Source organism: Eulemur rufifrons, chromosome 17 (genome assembly GCF_041146395.1).
Source record: "Eulemur rufifrons isolate Redbay chromosome 17, OSU_ERuf_1, whole genome shotgun sequence".
Lineage (NCBI taxonomy): Eukaryota > Metazoa > Chordata > Mammalia > Primates > Lemuridae > Eulemur > Eulemur rufifrons.
This window is the reverse complement of record NC_090999.1, coordinates 38,427,483-38,454,601: the sequence shown is the minus strand read 5'-3', so window position 1 is coordinate 38,454,601 and position 27,119 is coordinate 38,427,483. Positions and strand designations below refer to the sequence as shown.

General features: G+C 36.6%; 1 protein-coding gene across 1 annotated transcript in view; it reads left to right on the top strand.

Annotated features, from left to right (window-relative positions):
• The first annotated feature begins 603 nt into the window (after positions 1–603).
• The window catches only part of PDE4D (phosphodiesterase 4D), a 794,445-nt gene continuing 767,929 nt past the window's right edge, over positions 604–27,119 (top strand). Inside the window, exon 1 of the mRNA XM_069492690.1 lies at positions 604–1,058. Within this exon, the coding sequence (XP_069348791.1) occupies positions 604–1,058 (455 nt within the window). The remainder of the gene's footprint in view (positions 1,059–27,119) is intronic.

Genomic DNA, 27,119 nt, shown 5'->3' with positions numbered 1-27,119 from the left:
CCGGGGCAGTGGGGAGCAGAGAGGGGAGGGCGGCAGCGCGAGCACGGGGAGGGGAAGGAGCGGGAGCACAGGTCTGACTCCTGACTGGCTGGAGTGGTTTTGGAGAAAGTCACAGCTCCGGCTTGCCAGTCGGGAGCTGTCCAACTTTTCAGCAGCTCCGGGATCAGCGTTCGGGTGCCCTGGAGGCGGCGGCTACCGCTGCTGCCGCTGCTGCCGCTGCTTCTGCAGCTCGAGCTGCTAACAATTCCTGCTCTAGCTGCCGGCGCCCAGAGGAAGGAAGAAGAAGAAAGGGAGGAAGGAGGGACCAACCGTTGGCGAAGCCGCGCACCTCGCGCCCTAGTCTTGGTGACTTGGGGAGCCCAGGAGCGCGTCTCTGCCATAACCACTGTAGAGGGAGCCTGTCGTGTTCTGTGACCCCTCCCGCTCGCGGAGCCCCCTTTCGGTAGCCCCAAGCCTCTTGTGGCTTCAAGTGGGAAGCTGAGCACAGCCTCCGCTCGGTCCAGAAGCGGCGGCGGCGGCGGCGGCAGCGGTAGCATCTGGAAGGCGCTCCGGCCAGCGCGGGGAACCCGGGCTGGGCAACAGGGCGCGGAGCGGCGAACCAGGATGGAGGCAGAGGGCAGCAGCGTGCCGGCCCGGGCCGGCACCGGTGAGGGCAGCGACAGCGCCGGTGGGGCCACGGTCAAAGCCCCCAAGCATCTCTGGAGGCACGAGCAGCACCACCAGTACCCGCTCCGGCAGCCCCAGTTCCGCCTCCTGCACCCCCATCACCACCTGCCCCCGGCGCCGCCACCCTCGCCCCAGCCCCAGCCCCAGTGCCCGCTGCAGCCGCCGCCGCCGCCCCCCCTGCCGCCACCCCCGCCGCCGCCCGGGGCTGCCCGCGGCCGCTACGCCTCGAGCGGGGCCACCGGCCGCGTCCGGCACCGCGGCTACTCGGACACTGAGCGCTACCTGTACTGCCGCGCCATGGACCGCACCTCCTACGCCGTGGAGACCGGCCACCGGCCCGGCCTGAAGAAATCTAGGATGTCCTGGCCCTCGTCGTTCCAGGGACTCAGGCGGTGAGTGAAGAGCGCCCCCTCCCCCATTCAGGCAAAGGGTCGTCTCCCCTCTTCTCAAATTCTCCTGGCTGGTCTCTTTATCACCACCAATCCTGGACCCGGGGTCAAATTCTATTCTGGAAATTGGGGGAGGGCAAGTAGGGGTGTGTCTGTCCTTGCTTCAGATTATACGATTCAGGTGTGTGTAAGAGACCCCGAAAGTACCGCATAAATGTTAATTGGGGCTGTGTGTGTGCTTGTGTGTGTGTGTACACGCGTGTGCGCGCGCGCGTGCTTCCTAGTTATGTGCCACCCACCAGCCCTCTCCCCACCCACTTCCATCCCACCCTTGCTAGTGAGACTAAACAGGCGAATCCAGTTTGCTCCGGGTGGAGGAGGAGAAGGGGTGACTGTGGTGCTGCGATTTGAGCCAGGAAAGCACCCAATAATCTTTCCATTTGCCCCAGAGGGAGGCGGGGTTGTCGGGGCAGATCTGAAAAGGGGCGGTGTGGGGAGGGAGCAGGTGAGACAGCTTGGTCCCAGGGTTGCAGCTAAAAGCCTGAGAACAACTCGAGTTTCTCTTTGTCAAGTGGAGAAGTAAATTGAACAGCAAAAGGGGAGAACAAACACGTGGGTGACTTGGAGAGTTTGGAGCAAAATGTTCAGCAATCCTTACGAGAGAGAAGGAGGGAGGGATGGAAGGAGCGAGGACTCTGTGGGAGTCGCACGGTGTCGGTGTGTGGGAGCGTGTGTGTATCGAGAGCATGTGCCTATCAGTAATCCCTGCAAGATCCCGGGAAGAAAGCACCTTGTTTTATCAGCAGGCAAGACGTAGAAATTTGATCATAGTGATTTCCCCTTAAAGCAAAGTGCTCCGGAGACAGGGCAGGGAAGCCACATGTCAACCGGGAGTTTTAACAGAAGCCAAACTCTGCTTTTCCAAAGAAATGGGTAGTGTAAGGGACCAGTTACAGCTGCTCTGAGGACTCAGCTGCAGATTCTTAACTCAAGAATGGAGGTGGATGTTGGGCCTACATTTGGTCCCTTCCTGGTAACCCAGAAACAGCTCCTTTCTTCCCTGTCCCAGGCCACCCCCCACCCCCATGCCCTCAATCTTCTCTCTTTCACAAGAACACAAACAAGATTTCAGGAGCTGCTGATCCTTAGCATACCTAATGGCAAGGTAGAGCTGCTACTAGCTAACCTTAGCCGTGGGCAGGCATGGATGCACTGCATGCCCAAGCCATATATCTGGATGGTGGGTAATCGTAAATTGTAAATCAGGTCTGGGTGTGGAAACAGGAAAGGTGGGGCTAGGATTGTTTGCCCAACTCTGATTGGCAATAGGTTAGATTCATTAGAAAATCATAATGGTGTGCAAATGAGTGTTTATCTGAGTTTTTCTGGTGAGCATGTCTGTGTGTTGTCTACACTATGAGCAAGGGAATCCAGCCAAATAGAATATCCCAAGCCTGATGTGTACACATCCTGTCAGCTTGTCCACATGCTCTTAGCCACTGTGCTTCCTCACACAGAGGAAGATGATGTCCTCACACCTTAGTTACCTTGTTGGTGATGTCCTTGTACCAGTTGGATGAAAAGAATGAGAATTATAGTTAACAATGCCAATTCAGATCAATTTAAACTTTGACAATTAGTGTGGATTGCAGAAATTTATAAATTAACATACAAGTTTCATTTTTATATCCCAGACTGCTAAAACCCTCATGCAGTTTTACTCTTTGTTGGAAGAGGTGGTTGTTGAATACTATATTATATGGGTTCCCAATGGTAGAATAAAAGCAAGTATGATGCTTTGTATATTTGACCTATTAATAGAAAAATTTTGTATGATGATGAGCCCTTAATAAACACTGAATAAGAACAAGAGTTCTAGCTTAATCTGTGGGTTAATTCTGTAGAGTTTCTTAATTGACTTCATTTTTTAAAATTAAATAGAGTATGTCTGCAGGGTGGAGGGGAGAAAAATAAGCTAATTGGAATAGAGGTATTGCGTCATTGATTTGAATTTATTTTTTATTATGCTTTCTACACAGATTAATTATTCTATTTGAAATTGCTTAGTTGAATGGTTCACATGAAAACTAAGATGTATAATATTTACATGTAGCTTCCAATGATATATCATTGTCATTCTATTTAAAGATCCTTAGACTTACAATTCTTTACATTACTTGCATATTTCCCATGTGCTCACACATTGGATGTCATGCTTTCTCTTAATAGAGTTGCTTTTGCAAATAAATGAATTTTCAAGGAGGGTATGGATATTAGTTTGATTCTTTAAAGAGAACAGTAACAATACTTTCAAATTATCACAGAAATTTTATATTTATTAGCTTATTTGAATCCAATGAGAACATTGAGATGAGATGGTTATCTCCATTTTATAGATAAGAACACCAAGCCCTAGAGGATGTGGGTAATTTGTTCAGTATCACACAGACTGTGAGTGCTACAGCTAAGACTGAAATCCAGGTCTCCTACCCCAAGGAAGACAGTGGGCCCCCCTAAAATAAATGTGTGCAGAATCTGGGCATGTTGACAGCATCAGGAAATATATGAAACCAAACATGAAGTTCATGTCGATTGATACCACAGGATATATAGCCAGAATGTACCAAAAATGAGATATGGTTTAAATCTATTTTTTAAAAACATGACAGATACCGCAAGCTTCTGGAAGTAATGAGAGATTTTAACTTTAGAAATCCTGAACAATATAAACTGGGGTTAATAATCCCTATACAGGCAAACCATTGTACTTGTTGACTTTGTACAACGTATGCAATGATATTTATGAAGCAGTGTTCAGAGAAATTAAAGCTAATTAGAACACTTCAGGTCATTTTTAGTGTTCTAAAAAGGAAAAAGAAAAGGGGTGTCTGCGTGAGCATTCACACACAAGTGCACACCACCATCCAAATGGGGGGTTTAAATTTTCTGTCAAGTTAATGTCTCTGAAAAAGCCTCATGAGTGGATGGGTGAATGATTCCCTAAGGATTATCAAGAAAGATATGTCTTTTAAAAAGCTATTAGCGTGTACAGTAGCATTTCCAGATATGATTATTATCTTGGCTGAAATTGTGAGAATTATAGTTTGTGAAGCAATGGGAAAGAGGGATCTTGGTTTAATAAAGAAATTTATATAAACAAGAAGGAGGCAATCCTCAGACATTTTCTGGTCAATTCTTTTGATTCCATGGAAAATGTGGATATGTTAAATGAGTTTTGTATTAACGTGTATCTGTCTAATAAGGTAAATTCATATTTTAACCTCAATATAGATGAAATTTGAAAGAATAAAATTACCAGAAGAATAAGTCTCTATATTACCAAGAGAACTAAATGAAATCTGAAAAAATTTAAAAGACTCTTTAAAAATGTATATATCAGATTAATCATTTCAACCAGTAGATCCTCAAAATGTAAGAATCGTTTAACTGAACTGATAATTTAATTATTACTTTGATTTTCCTCTATGCAACAATATGTTTTCCCTCTCAGTAATGTGTTTTTTGAAATATGCAGGAGCTGAATAGTCTCAATCATACAGTAAGGTTGAAAATTCAAATAGCATAGGTGATGCTTTGATATTATCAAAACATTCTAGATGACAGAGATGTAAGTATCAAGAAGGTGACATTTTATTTAGGTATTGTAGAAGTAAAAGAGCTAAAAACTATAATCATACAAAATATAAATCCCATGCATCTTATAATATATTTATTTGACATTGACATTTGAAATACATAAACATGATATATTAAATTAAAGGAAAATTATATTGTCATATTTAAATACTAAAATAAGTCAGGTGTTAATTTTTCTACTCTGGGTTATAAAAAATATTTCTTCATTGTTTTTACTGATTTTGCCAAAGTTTTTTTATGTAGTTTTTCCTTCATTAAAGGATGTAATGGCAATCTAAGTTCATGATTCAAAATTTGAATTTCACACTACCAAAATAACTAATTGAGAACCTGGTCATTCAAATTGCCATGTCAGTGAATCTAAGACTTTGGATTTTAGGAAACAGTATCTTTTAAAAAAATATTGGATAACTGACATAAGGTTGACATCTTTGCATTTTAATAAGTAAGGATATTAGGATTCTTAAATAGCAAAAATGTAAGGAAAATATTATTTTTTTACATTTCCTATATATTGGCAACACAGTGTTAGCCATTTAAACAAAAATTAATTTTACCATTTCTCTACTTATTTGCCTCCTCTAGGATGATCTTGGTAACTTGATTTAGTACTTCATCAGCTAGCATGTTCTGAGACTGATGAATCAGAAAAACATTATGAATCCATCACCGTGTTATATTTTTTTATTCTGGAATTATATACCTTTCATGTTTCATGGGGACAGGAGGTGGTGGGCAGGAGGAGGTGGAAGGGAAAACAGGAGAGGAACATGTCGCCCAAGCATGGAATATTCATAAGCTCTTATCTCGTTCTAATTACACCATCTCAGTTTAGTTGCCCACATATGGAGCAGCAACAGGGAAATAGGTAACCAACAATGTCAAAAGACATACTTCTCTAAGACTATGAAATGTCAAGAAGGGAAAGGACTAAGAGTTAAGCTAACCTAGCCAAACACTGACCACTGCTGATCTTTGACACAGGAAGAAACGTGGCCTGAGGGGTTAAATTACTTAAAGCAGCTAGTTTACTGGCTGAACCAGATATCTACTATATCTCCTGACAATTACTTTACATTTTACACCTTCCATCTTTTAGCAATCACTGTCTCCATCTTCCAGGCTATAGACTGAAACCAAACGTTTGGAAGTTACTTTAAAGAAGCATTTGTAAATGGGATCTTCAAATATTGGTGAAAGAAAGATGACTTCAGAAAAGAAAACATTCTTTCACTTTCTAATTTGGATACATTTATATATACACACACACAAATAATGGATTGGTCACTAATCTCTAGCTCTAAACTTTAATGTGAGTTTAGAGAGGTATCTTGGGAAGGATTCTTAAAGAGCATGTAGGATAATGGTCTAAGAAGACTAAATCCTATTAATGACTTTTGCTAATTATTCAAATGTCTCAGATCTAACATGGGTAAAATTATGTCCCTCTCACAGCTTATTATCCATCTACCAAGTTTAAAAATATGCAACATGTGAGTCTATAACTTGAATGCTGCTCGTCCTGGCTCATAACAGCAATGTTGCTAAGGGATTATACCAAATAGCACTGTATTATATTTCAAAAGATGTTGTGGTTATTTTTACCCTGAGGAACATTTTTCTACATTTAAAAATAGGAGGTCTAATTTTTTTCCAGAGATGAAGGCATTTTACCTTATTTTTTTAAAACTTATTAGCTAAATTGGTTTGACTCTATACACACACGTACCACCATCACCATAATCCTCACTATAGCACTTTGGAGATCAACTGATAATTCTGTAAGATTTGCTTTGTCATCTAAATAAGCATTTATAGCTATTGATCTATCTCAACATGTGGTATCTCCATCCATACAGTTGTCTCAGGCCTGTGGTATTCTGAGATAATTCCTCTCCCTTAACTCTGGATCTCAGAGACCACCAAGATCTTTTAAATCTACCTCAGAACTATCTCTCATATTTTCCCATTGCCCTCGTTCAAGCACTTATCATCTAGTCACTAAAGTACTGCAATAGCCTTTAAGTGGTCTCCAGTTGTAATCTCTCCTAACTTCAATTTATTTTACACTCATGAGCACCAATCTCATCATCCGCTGGTCTGAAATCTTAGGATGATTTCTCTTTGCCTTCAAGATAAGACCTAGATTTCTTAGTCTAAATCTTACTATTCATCCTCTTCCGTAAACCCCATGAAATAACCACACTCAAGTTCTGGCCATGATCTGAGCTTTCAGTGCCTTTTCATACCTCTCTGTCTTTCTGAAGCTGTTTCTTTCTTCTCAATTGCTTTCCCTTTCCTCTACACCACCCCCTCTTTAGCTGTTCTAAAAGCTCATGAATATCTTTTCAAACTCAATTCATATGTTATAACTCTTTTGGATATTCCTATAAGAAGAGGGAATATTTTTCTCTTCTGGCTTTTCCAAAACATTTTTTATGTGTCTATACTCTAGCAACTAGTTACCAATTACAATTTAATAATTTGTTTTATCTGACTCCCTCATCAGGTACATTAGGATCTTGCACAGTAGATGGTTTATATAGGTCCTCAATTAATGATGAGCTTTTAAATGTGGAAATAATAATGAAACTATGCCTTTCTAGTTTGTGCTCTCTCAGACAGGACATATTTGATTTCCTTAATAATATCTATGAAGCATACAGTGCTAGTAATTATTCTACCCATTTAATAGGTGATAAAACGGAATATTGGATCTCAGAAAAATAGATACATATTCATGTTCAACTTGGACTTTAGCCTTAAAACTCCTATTCTGGTGATCTTTTCATTATACTGTGAGTATCTGTTGGTATCTGATGAGAAGAAGCAGCCCCTAATTTGAGTTAAGACCATGAGAGCAGAGGAAAATTATAATGATTATAGAGATAGGTAACAGTTTTGATCCAACTTGTGAAAAAATAACATCAGAATGAAAGTAATTCTGATGGAATAAAACCCCCCACATACACCTTTTAATTTAAAGAGATGCCTCTACAGAGTAAATTCCTAACTTTGGGTTCTTCGGATCCATAGGATCCATTACATTTGGGGGTAGGTACACATTTTTGGGAGAATGATCATCAGATTCTCAACAATCCACAAAATTTAAGACATTGTGTTCTAAAGTTAACTAAGTTATTGGCTGATTCACTAAGGGAAAAGTTATAAGAACATCATATACCAATGGAGTAATAATCTCACTGGGATAGTTAAAAGGAGTTTGAAATGAGATTTTAGAAAAATGTAACACTTCAGACAGACAAAATCATAGGCTTATTTTAAAATGACCTATCTCCAGTGGGACTATAGGGGATTACTTGACTTAAAATTTGATATAAATATGTATAAGAATATTAAAGAACATTTTAAAAAATAAAAGGCTGTTTTTCCCTATAAGATAGCAGAACATATCATATAGGCTATTAATTCAAACAGGATGATTTTAATTCAGGAGTAAACCAATAATTCAATGAACTGAATAAAGAGTCAAGAATAATACCCATGTATATATGAAAATTTAGGATTTAGTAAGGGTAGCATCCCAACTCAGTAAGAAGAGGATAAATTATTTAGTATATAGGGTTTAGTGGTTATTGAAATAAAAATGATCCTTATTTCATGCTGTGATAAAAAACACTCAAAATCAATAATAAGATTAAAAAACTTAAGAGAAAAATAGACAAAGGATATGAACAGGTGATTCAAAAAGAAAGAAAGATTAATCACAAATATACATTTAAAAAGTTTTTCTACCTGGTGAACAGACAAAAAATATAATTAAAACATCACTCTTATTTAATTTTTCATCTATCAGTTTGGAAAAATGAAAAAGATGAATAATTCAAAAGAATTTGAGAGGATATGGAGAATTAGGCACTTTCTTGTGTACATTTTTAGCAAAGAGTGTAAATTAGGAAAATATTGGTGGGTAATCAAATAATATATATCAATATTTTAAATGTACATACCTTTGTCCCAGTAATTCTATGCTTAGGAACTTGGCCTAAGAATATAATTGAATAAGTAAGCAAAGAAGTACTATATTGTAACCTTGTATGTAATAGTAAACATCTGGAAACCACCAAATATCTTTCAATAAAGAAATGGGAAAATAAATGATGTCATAACTGCAACAAAGGACTTCTAGATAATGAGGGAGGTCTATATGTATTGAAATGTAGTTTTAAATTCTATGGGTTATTATGTGAAAACCGCAATTTAGAAAGTAAGTAACTGAATATGGTACCACTTACTTGTATGAGATCAGGCATACTTATATTTACACATATGAGATTATGTCTATATACATGCGTGCCTATGCTTTAGCTTGAGAAATTCTGCTAGATTCTCCTGTATTCAGCCTCCTGTTCTTTTTCATCTGGTTACCTGAATGTGATTTGGATGCCTTATGTGTTCCCTGGTTCTTAGGATTGAAAACTAAGATTTTATTTCAGTTTCTTTCTCAAATACCACTTTTTGACTTGATTCGCTCCTGTAACCGTAGTCCTCAAAAAGCCCAACCTGAGTAACTTCCAACTTGTTTTGGAATTCTGGGACGCTACCCCAAATTGGGCCCCCCTTACTCATGATAGGAGAATGGAACTAAAGGAATGAGAGAATTTGGTATTAGTATTGGCTCTCTGATTTTCTGCACTGATCATCCCATTCTCTAGATATCCATATTGAATAATATCCACTTCCAATTGAATGTTCCAAAATAAACTAGTTATAAAATGTAGCCACATTAAATATATAGATTGACTTACTTAAATATAGACTAGTTAAACATTAGAAGTTACTTACCAAACATGAGGTTGATGCTTTAGAGTAATTTATTCACAACCCTTTTCTCTGAAAGTAGAGAAGCACACTTTTTGTCTATTGAAACTGCTGCATGTTCATCGTAACAATATTGTGTTTGTTTTCCTATTATGTTTGTTATTGTTATTGCTATTTACCCAACAGACAGATATGCTTTCAGCTCACTTTAAATCATAACATACATAATAGAAGTTTGCAGTCCTCTCTATACACATTTTTGTATTACTGCCACTCAGAATCATTCCTGCTACCTAGGGTCTTTCAGTTGTATTGAGGACATGTTCAGTTTGTCTAATGATGAGTAGCCAGGTGTCTCTGAAATCATGTAGCTACTTATCATGGCAGTTTCTACTACAGATACTGAAGAACGATCATCAAACACTGATAAATACACTGTGCTGTTCTTACCAGATTTTGGAGAAGTAGTAGAGTATAATAAAGATCCTCATGTAGAATATGGCTTTAAGAAATCTATGTTTACATTAACAACTCAGAAACTGTGATAAATATTCACTAAAATATCCAATAAGTCAACAAATCTACAGTTTGTGGGGAAAAGGAAGATAGTCATGGTTCAATGGATTAGGCCAAACTGTGTGTGTAACTATATGTCTTCCCACTTAAGGACCTATACATGTATTGTTTCTTCTGCTTGAGATGCTCTTTCCTTCCCACCTATTAGCTTTGACAACACATATTCATACTTGAGATCTTAATTCAAACATCACTCTTTCAGTGAAGTCTTTTCAGATCTCTCAAACCTGTCATAATACCATATATTTATCCTTTATGGCATTTTTTATGTTTTAAATTATGTGCTTAATTGTATAATTATTTGACTGATGCTAATCTCTTCCACCAAACTATAACACCCTATGAAAGCAAGGACCCTGTCAGTTTTGTTCACATTCAAATATAGTATTTGTACATTTCTTTCACTTAAACAATTATTAATAATAAATAGATAAATGAACCCCAGAGTTAATAAGGTTATCAATTTTATAAAGCTAGGAATTTACTATTAAAAGAGAGCAGGAACAATTTTAAATTCAGACAGCCTTTACCATGTGCTTTATTTGATTAAAGAGTTAAGAAATTACTATATAATTTATTTGATGTAAAAGATGCTTCAGTGTTAACAGGTGCAAGTATCACCTCTGAAAAGAAGCCCAAAGGACAGGAAGTCAGTAAAGAAGTAGTACCATGGACTGTCAGGATTATGAGGTTATAGAAGAGTTATATTTAAGGAGATAGCAAATAAAAATAATGATGATATTAGATATTAATTTTAATGATATTTTGTGTTTTGCTTTTATGATTATTTTAGTGCTGATAGATTATCCATTATTTAACCTTTGTTAATAAATTATAAATATTCTGCCTCAAATTCATTGTTTCTGTTAATCTGGTTCAAATATATACAAAATGCCCATAACTACTCGAACCCTCAGCATCTGGTAGTTCATCATGACATTAAGATCCAAGAGTAAAAGTAAATAAATTTCTTGCCTGAGAATATACGTTCTAATTCAAAATGATCTAAAAACCTTAACAGTCATAGGAAAAAGTAAGAGTATGCACCATTATTCTGGAAAAATGGCACTTATTTTATGGATGTTTCACTTTTACTTTATGTGTTATTTTTATTTTTGGTGTAGTAAGGCCTAGAAGCTGTTAGAAAAGTCATTACTTCTGTTGACATGGAATATTTTGTAAACCAAAGTCACAAAAGAGTGAATAAAAAATATAAATAAAAGGTCACATAAACACTTAATAATCCCATTATTGCAATATTTCAGAAAAAAATATCTTGTTAGGGAAAACAAATTTTTATTTGTTTGTTTTTAATGGCAGCCATGGCATGGGGACCCCAGACTCAACTATTTAACTATTTATTCTCTGGTGGAGTGCTATTCAGTTTTCAGTGAGTTCAGATATAATAATTACATGTCTCATTAATTGGACACAAGATGGAGAAAACAGTGTGCTTTCTATTATGTCATGTGTCAAAAGCACTTTCTTTTTCTTACAAACATTTCTACCTTCTTAGCTAGATTTAAGAGATGACTATACAGCACATTGAAGTAACTTTGCCAAACAAGTTCAATGTAATATTTCCCCAATGATTTTTCAACTGATTTAACCCAATTAGATTATTGGCTTGATGACATTGAACTGGAGACTCATTTGATTGTTTGTTACTACATCAGTTTATAACTCATGAAAAATTTCATAAATGTTTGAACCATTAGAACCATAAAGAAGATCTGAGGACATAGTGGGAATCTATAGAAAAGCAATAGCATGTACCAGCATTGGCCCTCCACCAGTCTGGCAGCTTGTTGATTGCTTTGAATGTTGTTTATTTCTAAGAATTTGCTTTAAATATTTGATGTAGATAATAAATGAGTATTTTGGATCTTCTATCTATTATAAAAATCTGCCTGTGAAAAATAAATGCAAGAAAATTATAAAAGACCCGACTAAAATACAATAATTATATCCGCAAATGCCCACTAGTATTTTGTCAACCACAATATTGACCGTCATCTGATTTTTACGAAACAGTAGAAATTGTTTAGGTAGATAGCTAAAAGCTGTAGTAACAGCTAAAGGCTGCTAGTATTTTCCAAGGCAGTAGCCTGAGAGTAGCTCAGTGTACATGGAGTTCAGGCTGCATGGGATGGAGCTGGCTAGGAAATGGAATAAGAGGGAGAGAAGGCTTTGCCGAAATTCCTCGACTTTCCTCTAAGATGTTAGAGAGGCACTGATAGATTTTAAGCAGGGAAATTATGTGGTTCGCTTTGAATTTTTTAAAGCTTACTTTGGTAGATACATGAAACATGGAGTGGGAAGAAATTGGAGGTGTGATTTAGGTGTTTATTACATTAAACCAGATAAGAAATAAGTGGTGATAGTCTAAAACTAATGCCGTGGCAGGAAGGATGAACAGGAAGAGATGAATTTACCAGATTTTTATTTTTTAACTAGAAATAATGGAACTTGTTGACTGACTGAATTAATGCTGTTAGCTAAAATAATTTTCAAATTAAATATTTTCTTATAAGTATAATTAAGGAATCCATAGATATCCGGACACATAAGATTAATTTAAAATCTCATAGTTTTGCTTTTCTTTAGTCATTCTAATTTTTTAGCTTGTTTGTGAGGGGTGAAAGTTTGAAATATTAGTTAAGGCAAACAATTTTTAACAACTTGTCTGCAGATGGATGAAATCTGTAGTGTTGTCGTAGATAGCTCACTTTTGTCATTGCATTAAGCATAACAAATGCTTTGTGATTGTGAGTGCATAGGTGGATATATTCCATTTCAAGCCATCACTAATTAATTGCATTAATTTAGTTAAATTGGTTTTCTCACTTCATTGGAAAATGTGAAAAATGGCACTTGAAACTATTTCCTCTTAAGAGACACCAAAAAGGCTACTGAACTTTCTTTTTTCGTAGTCTCTCTCTCTCCCTCTTATCTCTTCTCTGTTTTCTCTTCTCTCTTTCTCTCTCTAATTTGGAAGCTACTACACCAGGCTTTGCAGCTCTGCTTTTCCTTTTTTTTTTTTTTTTTTTACCCCGAGACAGAGTCTCACTCTGTTGCCTCTGCTAAAGTGCAGTGGCATCATTCTAATCTCCATTATTTTTGTACTCATCCGTCCCAGGAAATCCTGCAGACACTGGTGTGAGTGTGTGTGCATGCATGGGAATGGTAGTGGTATGTTATTGCAAAATTACTACTTTTTTGCTTTTTTTAAAAAACCTTTTGAAAACTTGCCTAAGCTTTTTTATCCCTTTCCACAATTGTATTTTCTTTGTAATATCTACCATGGGCTTTTACCTCTGATTAAGTCTATCTGCATATAATCTGTTAACCACACTGCCAAACCTTTGTGTTTGATATACATACCTCTTACAGATAACCAACAGAAATACAGGCAAAACAAAACAGCAACAACAATAAGCACCCCCTATTCTTTCTTTTGCTTGTTTTTCCCTCTGCAACTTCGTATTCTCTAGGATGGCCACTCTTATGAACCACACCTAATAATTCCTCAATTTTTCATTTTCTTAGAATTTAGGTATTTTGTTACCATGCAGAATTGTAAATATGGAGAGATTTGTTCTAAAATCTGAGTTTTTTTTGTTTTTTATATATATGTCTATATATTTTAATATATTTTGGTTCTCTGTACATATTTTTGGCCCTATGTTTACTTTCATAACACTGCTTATGCATAGAATAACTACTATGCTTTATTTTATTCTTTGTTATCTTGTCCTTCTTCTTGCCCTTCATCCTGTTACTTAGTATTAGGATAAGTATGCAACAGTAATTTTTTTCTTTTCAAGGTAGAAAAACTTTTACATCTTTCTAAGATAATTACTAGAACCAGCCATTTATAGATCAATATTTAAAAGACTTTTTCGTAGTACGTTGAAATACACTATACCAAATGTCCTTCACATAGAAGGGTTTTATGTTGAAGAGAATCATAATAAGTCTATTCTGTAAAGATCCCTTTGTTAGTAGCATAGAGGAAGAATAAGAATAGAGAAAGAATGAAGGTCGGGGTATCTAGTAGAGACATTAGAAAAAAAAATCTAGGAGGATGCATGACAAAGGCATAAATTACAGCAACAGAAATAGGCTGATATGAAGAGGCTAGGTTTGTCCATTCTTTGCAATCAATTTAAAAAGGTGGGTAGATGAGGACTAAAGAAGATATGGAAATCTTAGGTTATATACTCAGCCATCTGGATGGGTGATGGTACCACTGACCAGGGGAAGAAAGTTGAAGAGTTTGCCTGTGAACATGCAAATAGAAATTTTTGGTAGCTAATTGTCATCATAATCATCATCATGACTTTCACTGTCATCATCTTTATCATCGTGTCCTCAGCACTACTTTTTATTGGTTAACTAGGCCTGATATTTCTAGAAGCTTTGCAGAGATCACATCTCAATATTTTCAACAGTTCATGAAGTCAATACCCTTAACTCCATGTGCAGACATGAAAAATAATACTTAGAAAAATTATAGAACTTGTAGATTGACCCAAGTCAATGCAAGAGTTTTTCTGACTCCAAAATTCTGGTTCTTTCAATGTGTCAGATTTTAGGAACTCAGAAGAATGGGAGAATGTCATGGTTTGTTTGGGAGTTACTAGAAAAATACAGTAGACATCAAAAAAAATACCCAGAGAAGGGATGTCAGTGGAGAAGAAGGTCAAGGATGGAAGCTAGGGGATCACCGACATTTAAAGTACCAGTGGCAACAGAGGAGACAGTGATTGAACCTAAGGAGATATTCTAACCTTGCGCTCTTTCAAGCAAAACACAGATTCCTCCTTGTGTTCATTTGAAACATGAACTCTGGGAAAAGGACAGTTTATCTTGACTGTTTAAGAAAACAAGCCTTCTGCCATGATTTATATGTCAATAAAAGAGCAGAGAATTTGTTGACAATTCATCAAGTTATGTAGGCGGGATCCTTAATCATTAGTATCTAAAAAGAGAAGGTTACCAGATGCCAGGAGCTTTCTGAATTACCTGGCAAGGGAGGATATCTGCAAACTCTTGCACCTTGTGTACTTATCAAATTGGACCCCAATGCTGCCCCACAGAGTTGCTCTTTAATTAATCTGATGGTATACTGGTCTATGAAGAAAAATAATCACAGCTTGAAGCTAGAAAAATTAAAGATGAAGTTTATTCATTTTGCAGTCAGGTAAATCCTTCATTTGTTTTAAATTAGCACCATCTATATGAAAAAGGGAGGATGGAGTCATCGAGTCAGGCTGGAAAGTCCTTGGGATGACCGAATACAGGAGAGAAAAACTGGAAATTTACATAGTCAGGACAAGAACCGAGTCCTGACATGAACATTTTCTTTGTGTGAGAAAAGAGGTGCAGTATTGCTGGTTATTTTTTACACAGAGTATTACATTGGATTCTCCAAATAATTTTATTTTTTTTAGATGGGTAAGAAATCATAACCACTGCAGAGAGAAAAGAAACGTGTCTGTTTTCTTTCATAAATATAATTCTAAGGTTATAACTCTATTATCTACAGTCTTTCCAATCATGTTAAGTGAAGATTGCCTCCTCAATAAGAATACCTTTTTTTTTTTTGGCTGTAGAAGTTCCCTTCTGGTGCATATTAGAATTCCCCAGTGTTCATATTTCAATTGTTATTCATGGTGTGTGAAATGAATCAGTGAGATAAAATTTCCTGTAGTACAATGGGAACAGACATATTTGTGCAGAGAACATGGAGATGCTGAAAGGTAGAGTGAAGGGACATTGCCTGAAAATTAACATCTCACTGGACTCATCAACTCTAAATTGTGTTTCTTATATATACAATTATCAACAAAGGATCAAGACTATTTTATATTAGATTACTTGATTTTTTATTTCAACAAGTCTTTTTGACTTTAGAATATTTTGTTAGAATGAAAGTATTGGCATAATTCACTAGTTTTTTAAAACACACAAAGCAGAGTTGAAAGGGAATGTAAAAGCTATGACTTCTTTTTTATATCATCATATACAATATTTTTCTGCTTATGTACTTTTATTACTTTGATTTAGAGATATGTAGAGGTTATTACACCAATATTTTAAAGTCCATTCTCTCCTCTTCATTTCTGTAATATATTGGGTTGAACCATCTTTGTAGGTGAAAGTTGTCAAATATTGTCAATTTCACATGGCTTAACCTAATAGAATACCATGCCCTTAGAGAGGGGAAACCTCTTCATATTTACTCCTTCCAGATTTTTGGCTCAATCCAGGTTTCTGCACAGTTGGAGTGGCAAATTCCACTCCTGCATCTGGTGAGCTGTGCAGTTAGCAGCTTTGACACTTTTCTGCACCGTTCAAACAATTACAGCCCCAGAATGTGAGTGTGGCCTTAAAAAAGGCTGATTCCATGTGATCACCAGATTGCCTCAAGATCTGCCCAGTCATCCCCCTGACTGTGCATCTTTTAAAAATCTGTGTCATCTGTGTATAGAGAATGAGAAGAATGTACTCTTGATCTCTGCTGAAATTTTCAGAATTTCTCCTTCTAACTCATAAACTAGAGAATTGGAATTACACTATTTTATGACTTGAGTCCATGTTGCATGTTTTTTTTTTTTTCCCCCACAGTATGTGTTCTGTAGGTATAGGAAGGGACAAGAAATGAAGGAAGGGAATAAGAGAAGCATTTCAGCCCCAGAAATGTACCTTTGGCAGTTCAAATGCCCAGTAGCTGGTTTGATGTAACCGCTTTGTTTACAAGAACATCCAAAGATGGGCAGACACAGGCTCCAATTGTTTTTTGGCATCCAGCAGTTGTGGGAATAGAGTATAAGAAAAATCTTTCCATTTTCATTGAGAGGACCTATATTCTATTGCCATTTCATCCCAATCAGTCATCCCAATCAGTAAGGTTTTTTCCTACTGATCTGTACTATTCAGGTATCCAGATGTGCCTACTTGACAGCATGGTCTTTTTTTTCCTGCTAACTTTGTTTACCGCTGCTATTCAGAAGTGAACATTGTTGCTATTTAGATGTGCACACTCCCTAAGATCAAACTCACCCAGTGAGCTTTAATTTAATAATAATGGGCAGAATGAATACTGTTTCATGCTTTATCATTAGCAAAAGGGAGGGTAAGGAATCAGAATAAAGTTTTATTGAACTACTACTATGCCACATCCTTACAGTTATTATTTCAGCTTCCAAATTCTGTTTGTGAAAAATTGTGATTTTAAATGGTTAAGATAGTAAATTGTAGGTAGTGTATTTTACCACAGTAAAAAGTTGGAAAAATATGATTTTGACTGATCTAGCCAGGTTACAGAGTTAGTGAGTAACTTTTCATTACAAGAAAGTTGCTGACTTGTGATAGAACCTTCATTTCCAAATTAAGAATGGTTTCTGCAAAGAAAGACTATGATGTGTGTTCTCTCCCTCTGCTGCCACCCCTGTAAGTAGTCAGTGATTATTCTGAGCTTTCCATTAGGAACACTAAATGAAAGTATCTGCATTTAATTTAACTAAGACGGGTGGGAAAAATGCTGGAGCAAATTTTGGGATGAAGATAATGAAAGCAATTTGCTTTTTCTCCTTTGATGACAAATTTGAGTGTATATAGATGTATACATGTCTGTATGTGTGTGTGAATACCCACAGATTTTTCACCAATTTATGTTCATATACTGAAGTTGTACTAATTAAGCAACGTATCTGCTTTTAGCATGGTACCTTTGCAAAGCATCAAACATCATATTAGTTTTCTATTGCAGCATAACAAATGAGCACGAAATTGACATCTTGAAACAACACATATTTGTTAGTTCACAGTTTCCATGGGTCAGGATACTGGCCTTGGCTTAGCTGAGTCTTCGGTTCCAGATCTCAAATGGCTTTTATCAACGTGTTGGTCAGTGTCGAGGTCTTATTTGGGGCTCTGGCTCTTCTTTCAAACTCACATTGTTGTTGGTAGAATTAACTTCCTTATAACTATAAAATTCATGGAAGCTTGCTTCTTCAAGGTCAGCATGAGAAATAGACTCTGACTTCTAGACTCCTGGTTAAGCCAGATGCAGATCACTCCCGGATAACTCCTCTCTAGATCAACTTAAAGTCAACTGATAAATGACCTTAATCACATCTGAACAATCCTTTACCTTTTTCATATTCCATTGGTTAAAAGAAAATTGATGGGCACACTTACAACTCTGACTCAAGCAGTACAAAAGCAATCCATGTAACCAAAACATTTATACCCCAGTAATATTCTGGAAAAAAAAAAAAAAAAAGGAAGGAATGAAAATTAAAGATCTTGACCATTCTCAAGAGGAAGGGATAGTACAAGGGGATGGATCACTGAGGGTCATCTCAGAATTCTGCCTACCACAATAATGTTCTATGTTTATGTCAGTATGCGTCAGTGTGTGTTTATGTGTATAGATAATAACTTACAAGAATGAATTACATGTATCCACAAACAGGTGGCAACTACACACCACTTGCCTTCTTACTTGGAATGTTTTTTCCTAAAGTTTCTCCAGGGTCTTCTACTCCCATTGTTAGAACTCTCTTCTGTTGTCCTGACTTCACCTTTCTTAGACAAGAAACCATTAAATTTGGCTCTGAAATGTATGTTTCAATACTATCTCCCTGTCTTGGCAGCAGTGGTGAGTGAGCCTTTAGTAAATCATTTGTGATCTTGAATGAATTTCAGTCATTTGGAGTGAGGCCATGGCCCACATGTTTGATGTCACCAGCCTGATTTTTGTAATGAAACTCTATCAATAAGGTAAATAGATAGCCCGTTCTTAGGCATGCATTTTTTTTTAATTTTATGTAATGTTTAGTCATTCTTGCAGTTGCACAAATAGATATTAACCCTTCCTTGCCTTTTAATCTTTTAGCAAGGCTAATAGAAAATAGGTCTGTAACAAAATTGTCACATTGGACTTATTTTTTGAGCTCCTGTTAATATATTGGGTGAACTTCTTGGAACTGAAGGTATAGGTTTGTTATATGTGTATGTTTCCACATGTCACCTCATAAAAGAATTAGTGATAGCTTATGAAAGAGATTTTATGTAATATAAGCAAAATATATCACTGGGATGAAGCAAAGAAGGAAAAGCACAAGAGTCATCATAAGTAATGCCATTGAACTTAAGTTTTAAATTTAATGGTAAATGTTGGGCCAATGTAGTAATTTAATTTGCTCTCCTTAATGCAAAGGAAGAAATGTTTCGGTTCCTTGGGGAAAACCATGTGCTATGGGTACTAAATTCAAACAATGCTTTTTCCACATGGGACTTTATGGGAAACTCTAGCTAATATAATAGACCTTGTCCTAATAGCACATTGGTGACAAATTCAGATGATCTATCATAGCACTCTGTTAAAACAACCTTTCTTAGGAGATGAGATTGGAATCTTGAAGTTGAACTCATTGCAGGTGATTCAAATGTTAAGCTTCTATGGTCCAAACATGGACAGTTCTGGTTATTACCTGATTCTTGGATAATAATCTTAGAACCAGAAGAATAAAGACATGTTAACATTCCTTATATATCTTAGGTAATCATCCTGACAATTCACTTTTTCCCAAAGCTTTTGATAGCAGTTGAGGAGAAAATTTCAAGTGAAACTCACTTTAAGGACCGGAAATGCTCTATCATACGTTGCTGATTGAGGTCTGTTGTAATGTTCTATGTTTATTCTGACCAGTGGATCTTAGAGCATGGTCCCCAGGACCCATTTAGGGGTCTGTTAGACCATACATATTTTCATAATAATACCAGCATGTCATCTGCCATTTTCTCAGTGGAGTTCTCCAGAAGCTACATAATGTGACACATGTCATGTTGCAATAGACTGAATATAGGGCCAGATAGGAGAACCCAGCTGTCTTCTGTTAGGCTAGCGAAAATGGAAAACATTGCCACTTTTCTCACTTTTTTTGAAGAACAGTTACTTTTTGTAAAATGTGTTCATTATTGTTTTTGAAAATGAATTAGTAAAAAATACTTTTAGATGTCTCAGTTTTAAAATGGCAAATATTCCACATAAACAAAAAAAAATTCTTTGGGTCTTAAATCATTTTTAAAAATATAAAGAGATTCTGAGACGAAGATGTTTGAGAATCGCTTCTCTGAGCCATTTTATTGACACAGTTTTACCTGAGTTTGCAACTTGACTGTTTTAAACAGCTGTTCTTCTCAGTCTTCTCTAAAAGAATGATTGATTAATTTGTTCGAATAGGTAATACAAGCACTTGAATAAAAATCTCTTCAGTATCAAAAGCTATTCATGAACAGTAAATCCCCATGCCGCCTAGTTCTCAGTTCTCCAATTCTTTTTCCTGGAGGCAATTGCAGTTCTTGCATTTCCTGATGGAGATCTTTTATGTGTTTACTCAAATGCTGAGACATAATATACCCTCTTCTGCTTCTTCTTTATTTCCCTTAGTGATATGCAATGAGACTGATTCCTAACTGTGCATGTAGATCTTCCATAGTGTATTTAATAATTGTAGCATAGTCTGTTATGTGGATGAGACATAATTTCACCAGTCTCCTATTGGTGGATGTTTAAGTTGTTTCCCATATTTTACCATTACCCACAATACTGTAATGACTATTCTTAATTATTTGTTCAAATAATGTAAGTATATCTGTAGAATTAATATTGGGAGATGGAATTCCTAAGTCAGAGGAAATACGTATTTTTAAATTACGTAGATATTACTAAATTGTCCTCAAAAATATAATTTATCCCCCAATTTATCCTCCCATGACTATTTTTACTTACTCTCAGTATATTTTATAATATAGTACATTGTAAAGTTTTTAATATTTACCATTCAAGTAAATGAACAATAGTCTCTAATTGTAATTTTAGTTTTCCTTTATGAATGAGGTTGATATTTTTTTATTTTTTTGAGCTGAAATGGAACAATATATTCATCTCCTCTTTTTCACTGGAGCACATTAGTTTCCAAAAATGTGTCCTCATTTCACATACAATATCTTGGAGCCATTACCAGGTCTTAGAATTGCACTCTTGAAGATATTCTTCCCTGGCTTCAAGGGTCACATCTCATACTCCTGACTTCATACACTGCTCTCTCTACAAATCTTAATTAAGTTAGCTTCCTTTCTTATCCTCTGAAATCAGAAGCGTCTTTAGGATTCCAGATATAGGTGACATATGCCATCTAGTCTGACTTCAGTTTGCAAATTATCTTCCAAGAGTGAGAGCAGCCTTTACTTTCTGTTTTATGAATTTAGACATGCTCAGGAGGACTTTTTTTTTTAAGATTGGGAAACACTGCTCAGTTAATCTCTGGGGGGGATCATAATTAAAGAACTCTGTGTCTGATGGAAGCCTCAGTCTAACAAATCATCCTAAAACCTTATTAGAGACTGTGTACTCCCCCTGGACACTGTTGAAGAGACATTTGATTAAGCAGATCGTGACAATTTCAGTTTTTGCCTGTTGTACATGCTCCAGAGACTCCTCAAAATCAAGACAGACTTTCTAAAGGAAGGAATGGCTATTTATTATATATTTCAGAGATATTACTGATGCCAAAGCTCTGCTGTATTTTCATGTACTTTCTTATATAAATTTACATAACTGTTTGATATCTTCTTTATTCTGGATATAAAATTCTATCCAAATAAATTGGGATAGATAAGCAACTTCTCCCTTGACTCTTTTCCCAAGACATTTTTGGAATTTGGAATAAATAAAAACAGTATTTTTTATCTGTGATGGAAACTCCATTATTCCTTTTAGAAGAGTATGAGCTTTTGGTTTCAATGTTTATGCCTCTGCACCAAGATAAAAAAAAAAATGGTGAAATTTTAAATATAATCAGAGAGAATTCATATAACAATATTTTCAGTAAACAAACACAAAAGAAGAAATAAATATGAGTCCTGCCTGCTGCAAATTATAAGAATGGTTTTCTTGCAACATATAGTTAACTGTCATTGCTTAACTAAAACAACTATAAACAAATGGCACAAATGATTGAGAAGATAGTAGAGACTGAAACTAGAATTGTTGATTTAATATAATTTCTTACTTAGACACTTAATCCACAGTAAGTAATTAGCAAATTACATTTCCATAGTACCTCAGAATTAAAAGAGCATAAATAGGGCTTAAAGGAATCCAGTTGCTCTAACAGTCCAGACGGCAAAGTGCTCTAGCAGCAATCACATGTCAGGAGTGAGGCTGGATTCTCTGTGCCACATGCTTACCAGTTATGTGACTTTAGTTTCCTTTTGTTTCTCTGATTTTCAGTTTCTTCATCTGTGATAACTGCAAAACTTACCTTATGGTGGGAGGATTAAAGCAGATAATGCACATGAAATCACATGCACTCAATAAAAATAATAGTTTAATGTCATTATTACTATAGTAAGTGGCCACTATCTGAAATGGAGATAAAAAATAAAGTCAAGTTACTAAATACATATAAGAATACAAAGGCCTGGCAATTAAGATACAATATACTCATCCTGTTTCAAAATAAAGAGTGTCTTATGAAGGTTTAGTTAGACTATTATGATGACATTCTTTTGGATTTATCATTCAGTTGCTGGGAGCTGGGAAAAAACCCAGGTTACACATTCCTCCTGGTTCTACAAAAAGGCTGTGGCAATGGCTCTGAGGAAACCACAGGAAGAAACTTCAGGGACACCCCTGTCTTTCAGTTAACGAGTTTTAGCTTAACTGGATTTAATCCCTGGAGTCTAAATTACATTTAGAGCCTTTAACGTCTTGTGATGATTTATACTACATAGAATAATCATCAAAATATATTTGTCACTTATAAATAAAAATATTTTATAAAAAAACAGGAGAAAATCACCATCTTCTAGTTAAATTCAGCTTGCTTTTATGTTTGTTCTACTGAAGAATTCTAGAAAATATTTTGTACACAAATTGCTCCCTTGAGTTTAAAAAGCCACCTAGTTTGGGCATCAAATTTTCACCTTTATTTCTTTGTAAATCTTACAAATTCACCCCCAGAAAGAAATGCAGAGAATACTAGGCTATTATTTCACAGAAAGTCTCAGCTCACTGCCCTTTCCTGATAACAAGGTAGTTATTATTCTTGGCTGATCCTATCCCAGAGAGAGAGTGTTAGATGTCCTGGAGTGGGACTTACTAAATCACAGGCCACTCAGTGAGAACATTTGCTGCTGTGCTGGGCACTGCGGCCCTCCAGAGCAGGGCTGTCAGCATCCAGCGTGGCTCTGGGTAGGCCTGCCGGAGAACCTACTGGAGTGAGGTCACATATAGGCCGGCAGTGGCAAATCCTCCCAGCAGCCCGGACCTCTCCTGCCGTACAAAGGGACCGGCATCGCAAGGCAAGGCTGTAATCATTATCTAAAGGACACGCTCCACAGGCATCAAAGGGTGAAAGGTTCTGCCAGTCTGTTGGGTTTGTTATTTCCATGGAGCTACACAGGAAATAACACCACCAAAAATAACGCATTCAAACCCAGAGGGCAATCTCGCGTAGGCATTCATAGAAGGACGTCACCTATTCTATACATATACACAGCTATTTATGAAGCACATTGAAATACCTGTTTTTGCCTTACAATTAATTATTAGCCAGCATTGAATAATCATTGGTGAGAGGGTAGAAGGGCAAGTGAAATATGAAGTAGAGCTAGTTTATTTTTAGAAAGGCACTACTTTAAAGTGGTGATTGATCGGACAGGTGTTTAAAAGCATTTGTCAGAATCAATTCACAGAAAATCTCTTTCACATTCAGGTTACAGCCAAAGGAAAGGAAAAATAGCGTATACATTTTACAATTTCAACTGTAAAAAGCCATATTGTGGGGGCTCTTGTGGGTATTCGAAAATATTAGATTCTACCAGGTAGTTAAAGCTTTTAATTCTGTAAGGTTTCAGACTACCAGCTACCCACTGCTCAGCATCCTCCGGACTCCAGGGGCTTCATCGAAGTCATTTAAGGAGAACGTCTGCCTGCACATCCCAGTGAAGCCCTGTGTGAGCCACGAAGTTATTGAAAAGAAAGCAAATCCTTTTCTGAAGAGCCTCTAAGGGGAGAATATTTCAGTTAATTTCAGTTCCCCACCAGTTCAAAAGAAAGACGCTGTGCTGTGCGCTGTTGCCGTGAATGCTGCGCGCCGAGCACCGCTCAGCGACTCACCCTCCAGGAAGCCAGTTGGGGTTTTGAAGCTGTATCATCCCTTTCATCCTTGAAGTTCTTTTGGATTTCATCAATGGCATGGAGGGATATTTTTAAAACAATTGAGATTTTTCAGGACTGGCAAAAGGCCTCTCCTCATCACAATGCCAAAACTATCACAAACATAAGTTATGTCAAAAAAAAAAAAAAAATTCTTAAACTAAAAAATCTAGTACTTAGAGAACTAAAAGACATCTAGCATTTGTTATTATTCAGGCCAACATACAGAGATCTGTACCAAAAATATGCATACTAAGAGCATAAATTCAGATAAATGATGGAGAATGAATTATGTAAAAGTAACATCATGCCTAAAACAAAAAAGTAGTTCAATGGCTTTTTCAGTGAATTGACTGGTCTTCATAGAAGGAAGTTTATTCTTATCAAACTGAAGCCAAAAGATATTAGACGCCCCATTCAAAAGTCTCTATTTTGTGATATTTGGAATAGTGATTTATAACACTTTAAACTTACAGGAATATTTTATATACTGGACACATAAAAATGTTCTTCTAAAATATTGTTTTAAGCCTAAGTTAGAAAAAGTAGCAAAAGATTAACAAAAGTTATGGTACTATTCGGATATCTAAATGATGAGCCATCATTATATCTGATTTTAATAAAAGAAAAATATGCTTTGAGTATTTTTCTAAATTCTGACAGTATATTTGTGAGTACTTGAACAAACACTAGAGTCTCAGGGAATTTAGTATTAGAAATGACAGTTTGGAGTATGTTTGATGTCATTCAAGTAGAAAAATTAAAACAGAGAGTAGATTTTCAAAATGGTAGCATAAAATTTAAAATTATTGAATGTTGGAGCAAGATCATCTAATGCCACAGTAGTTATTAACATTGCTTGGGTCAGGGGTCCCTTTGAGAACCTGATAAAAGTTTAGATTCTTTCTCCCTAGGAAAAAAAAATAAACTTTTTTCTTAAGCAATTCAAGCAATGATATTGAAGTTAATCCTAGCCTAGAGATCATATTGGCCCAAGAACAGACATGCCAAATACCATCTCAGATAATTAGTTCATAATTTTCCCTTGCCCTTTCAGTTCCAATAACACAGAAACTGTAAAACAGCTTGTCATCTGACTTTTTATTTGTTATTACCCAATTGAGTTCTGTATGTTATAGATAAGGAAATTGAGGCATGGCGAGATTAAGAAACTTTTCCACAGTAATAAATCTGCTAATGGTTGAGCTGAAAAAATCCAGGCAGTGACTGTAGAGTACATGCCCTTAACCACAGCACATACTGTGGCTAAGAGTGCCCACATCTGTGCTCATAACAACTTCATGACTTAGGTCTTATTAGTATTTCATCTTAAAAATGTGAACACTGAGGTATAGAGTGGCCAAGTAACTTGCCAAAGGTGTCAGAACCCAGATTCAAACCTAGCCAATCTGACTCCAGAGGTGGGGGCCAAACTAACACACTATGGTTGGCATGCCTGTGTGCATGCATGTACATACACAACACATGAATTCATACATACATATCATAGCAGACAACATAAACTGAGGATACTCACAACTAATGGAATTATATATGACTTTTTCCTTCATTTTTCCCCAAGTTTTCAAATTATTCTGTTTTAAGCAAGTATCACTTTTGTATAAAAATTATAAAACGTTATTAAAACTTAGTGAACTGGTTGATAGCTTAAAATGTGTTAGCTAGTGAAACCTTACAGGATAGGGCCCTGAAGTACAGAAATGGTTTCGATGGCATAGGATATAAAGCCTTGGGAACATCCTGGGAGACAAGGCATGGCCAGGTGAGGGAGTGCATTCAGGGTTAAGGAGAGTGCATTCGGGGTGCTCAACTGCTTGAAGGGTGAGAGTTGGAGGGTCCTGTGGGCAGTGAGAAGAGAAGTCAAGAGCACTGACACAAGAGGGCAAGCAAGCTTCTCTAAGCGAACTCGAAAATGAACTAAGAGATAAATTCTTAATGTGGACTACTGTACAACTTTGCCTAAGGCTGGCCATACTCAGGCCTTTGCCAGCTGTTCTCACATGTCTTTTAAGCCTCTGATATGCAAGAAAACAGGGCTGATTTTACCAAGCTTTAACAGAACTTTTAAAAATGCAGATTTGGGGCCCCATAGCCACAAAGTTTTCATTCCTTTATTTTGGGAAGCTGTGAATTAACAAGGATCCTGCCCAAGGAACCACACAATGCAGAGGTCCAGGGACAATGCGTCTTCACTGGGTGAGGTTAGTGTCCAGCACTGAGATGAGAACTGGAGAAAAGAAGAACATTAGCTGTAGAACAAGAATGCAGCTGTTCTGAAAAGTTCAGCATTTAGTTACTACTGCTTTCCTCCCTTTTTCTCCATGTAGTTGAAGAGACACTCAAATTAATTATTTTCTCACTGGTTTAAATGGTTGTTTGATTTAATTATTGAACTGAAATCGTAGTTTAGGGGATTGAGGGAGACTTAGGAAGCTTACTGAAAAATAGAAGTCTATATACCTCACGATCCATTTTAACATTTTTATCTATTAAATGGCTAACAAACTGGCTTGAGAACTCTTCCAGCTAAGGCTACTTTAGGCTTCATTAAAAAAAATTAGGTAACTCAGTAAATTGTGGCTGGGCTTAAGAAAATAGACTTCTTGTTTCCTAAATTTCTACTAAAAATGGGGCTAAATTAAATATAATAAATTAAATAAAATATAATAAAATAAATAAAATAAAAATAATACATTATTGTCTGAATTCAAAATAAATAAGCTATAGCTTTCCTGTTGCTTTATCTGTATCCAAAAAACTGAGCAACAAGGTTTTGTTAGTGTTAGTCA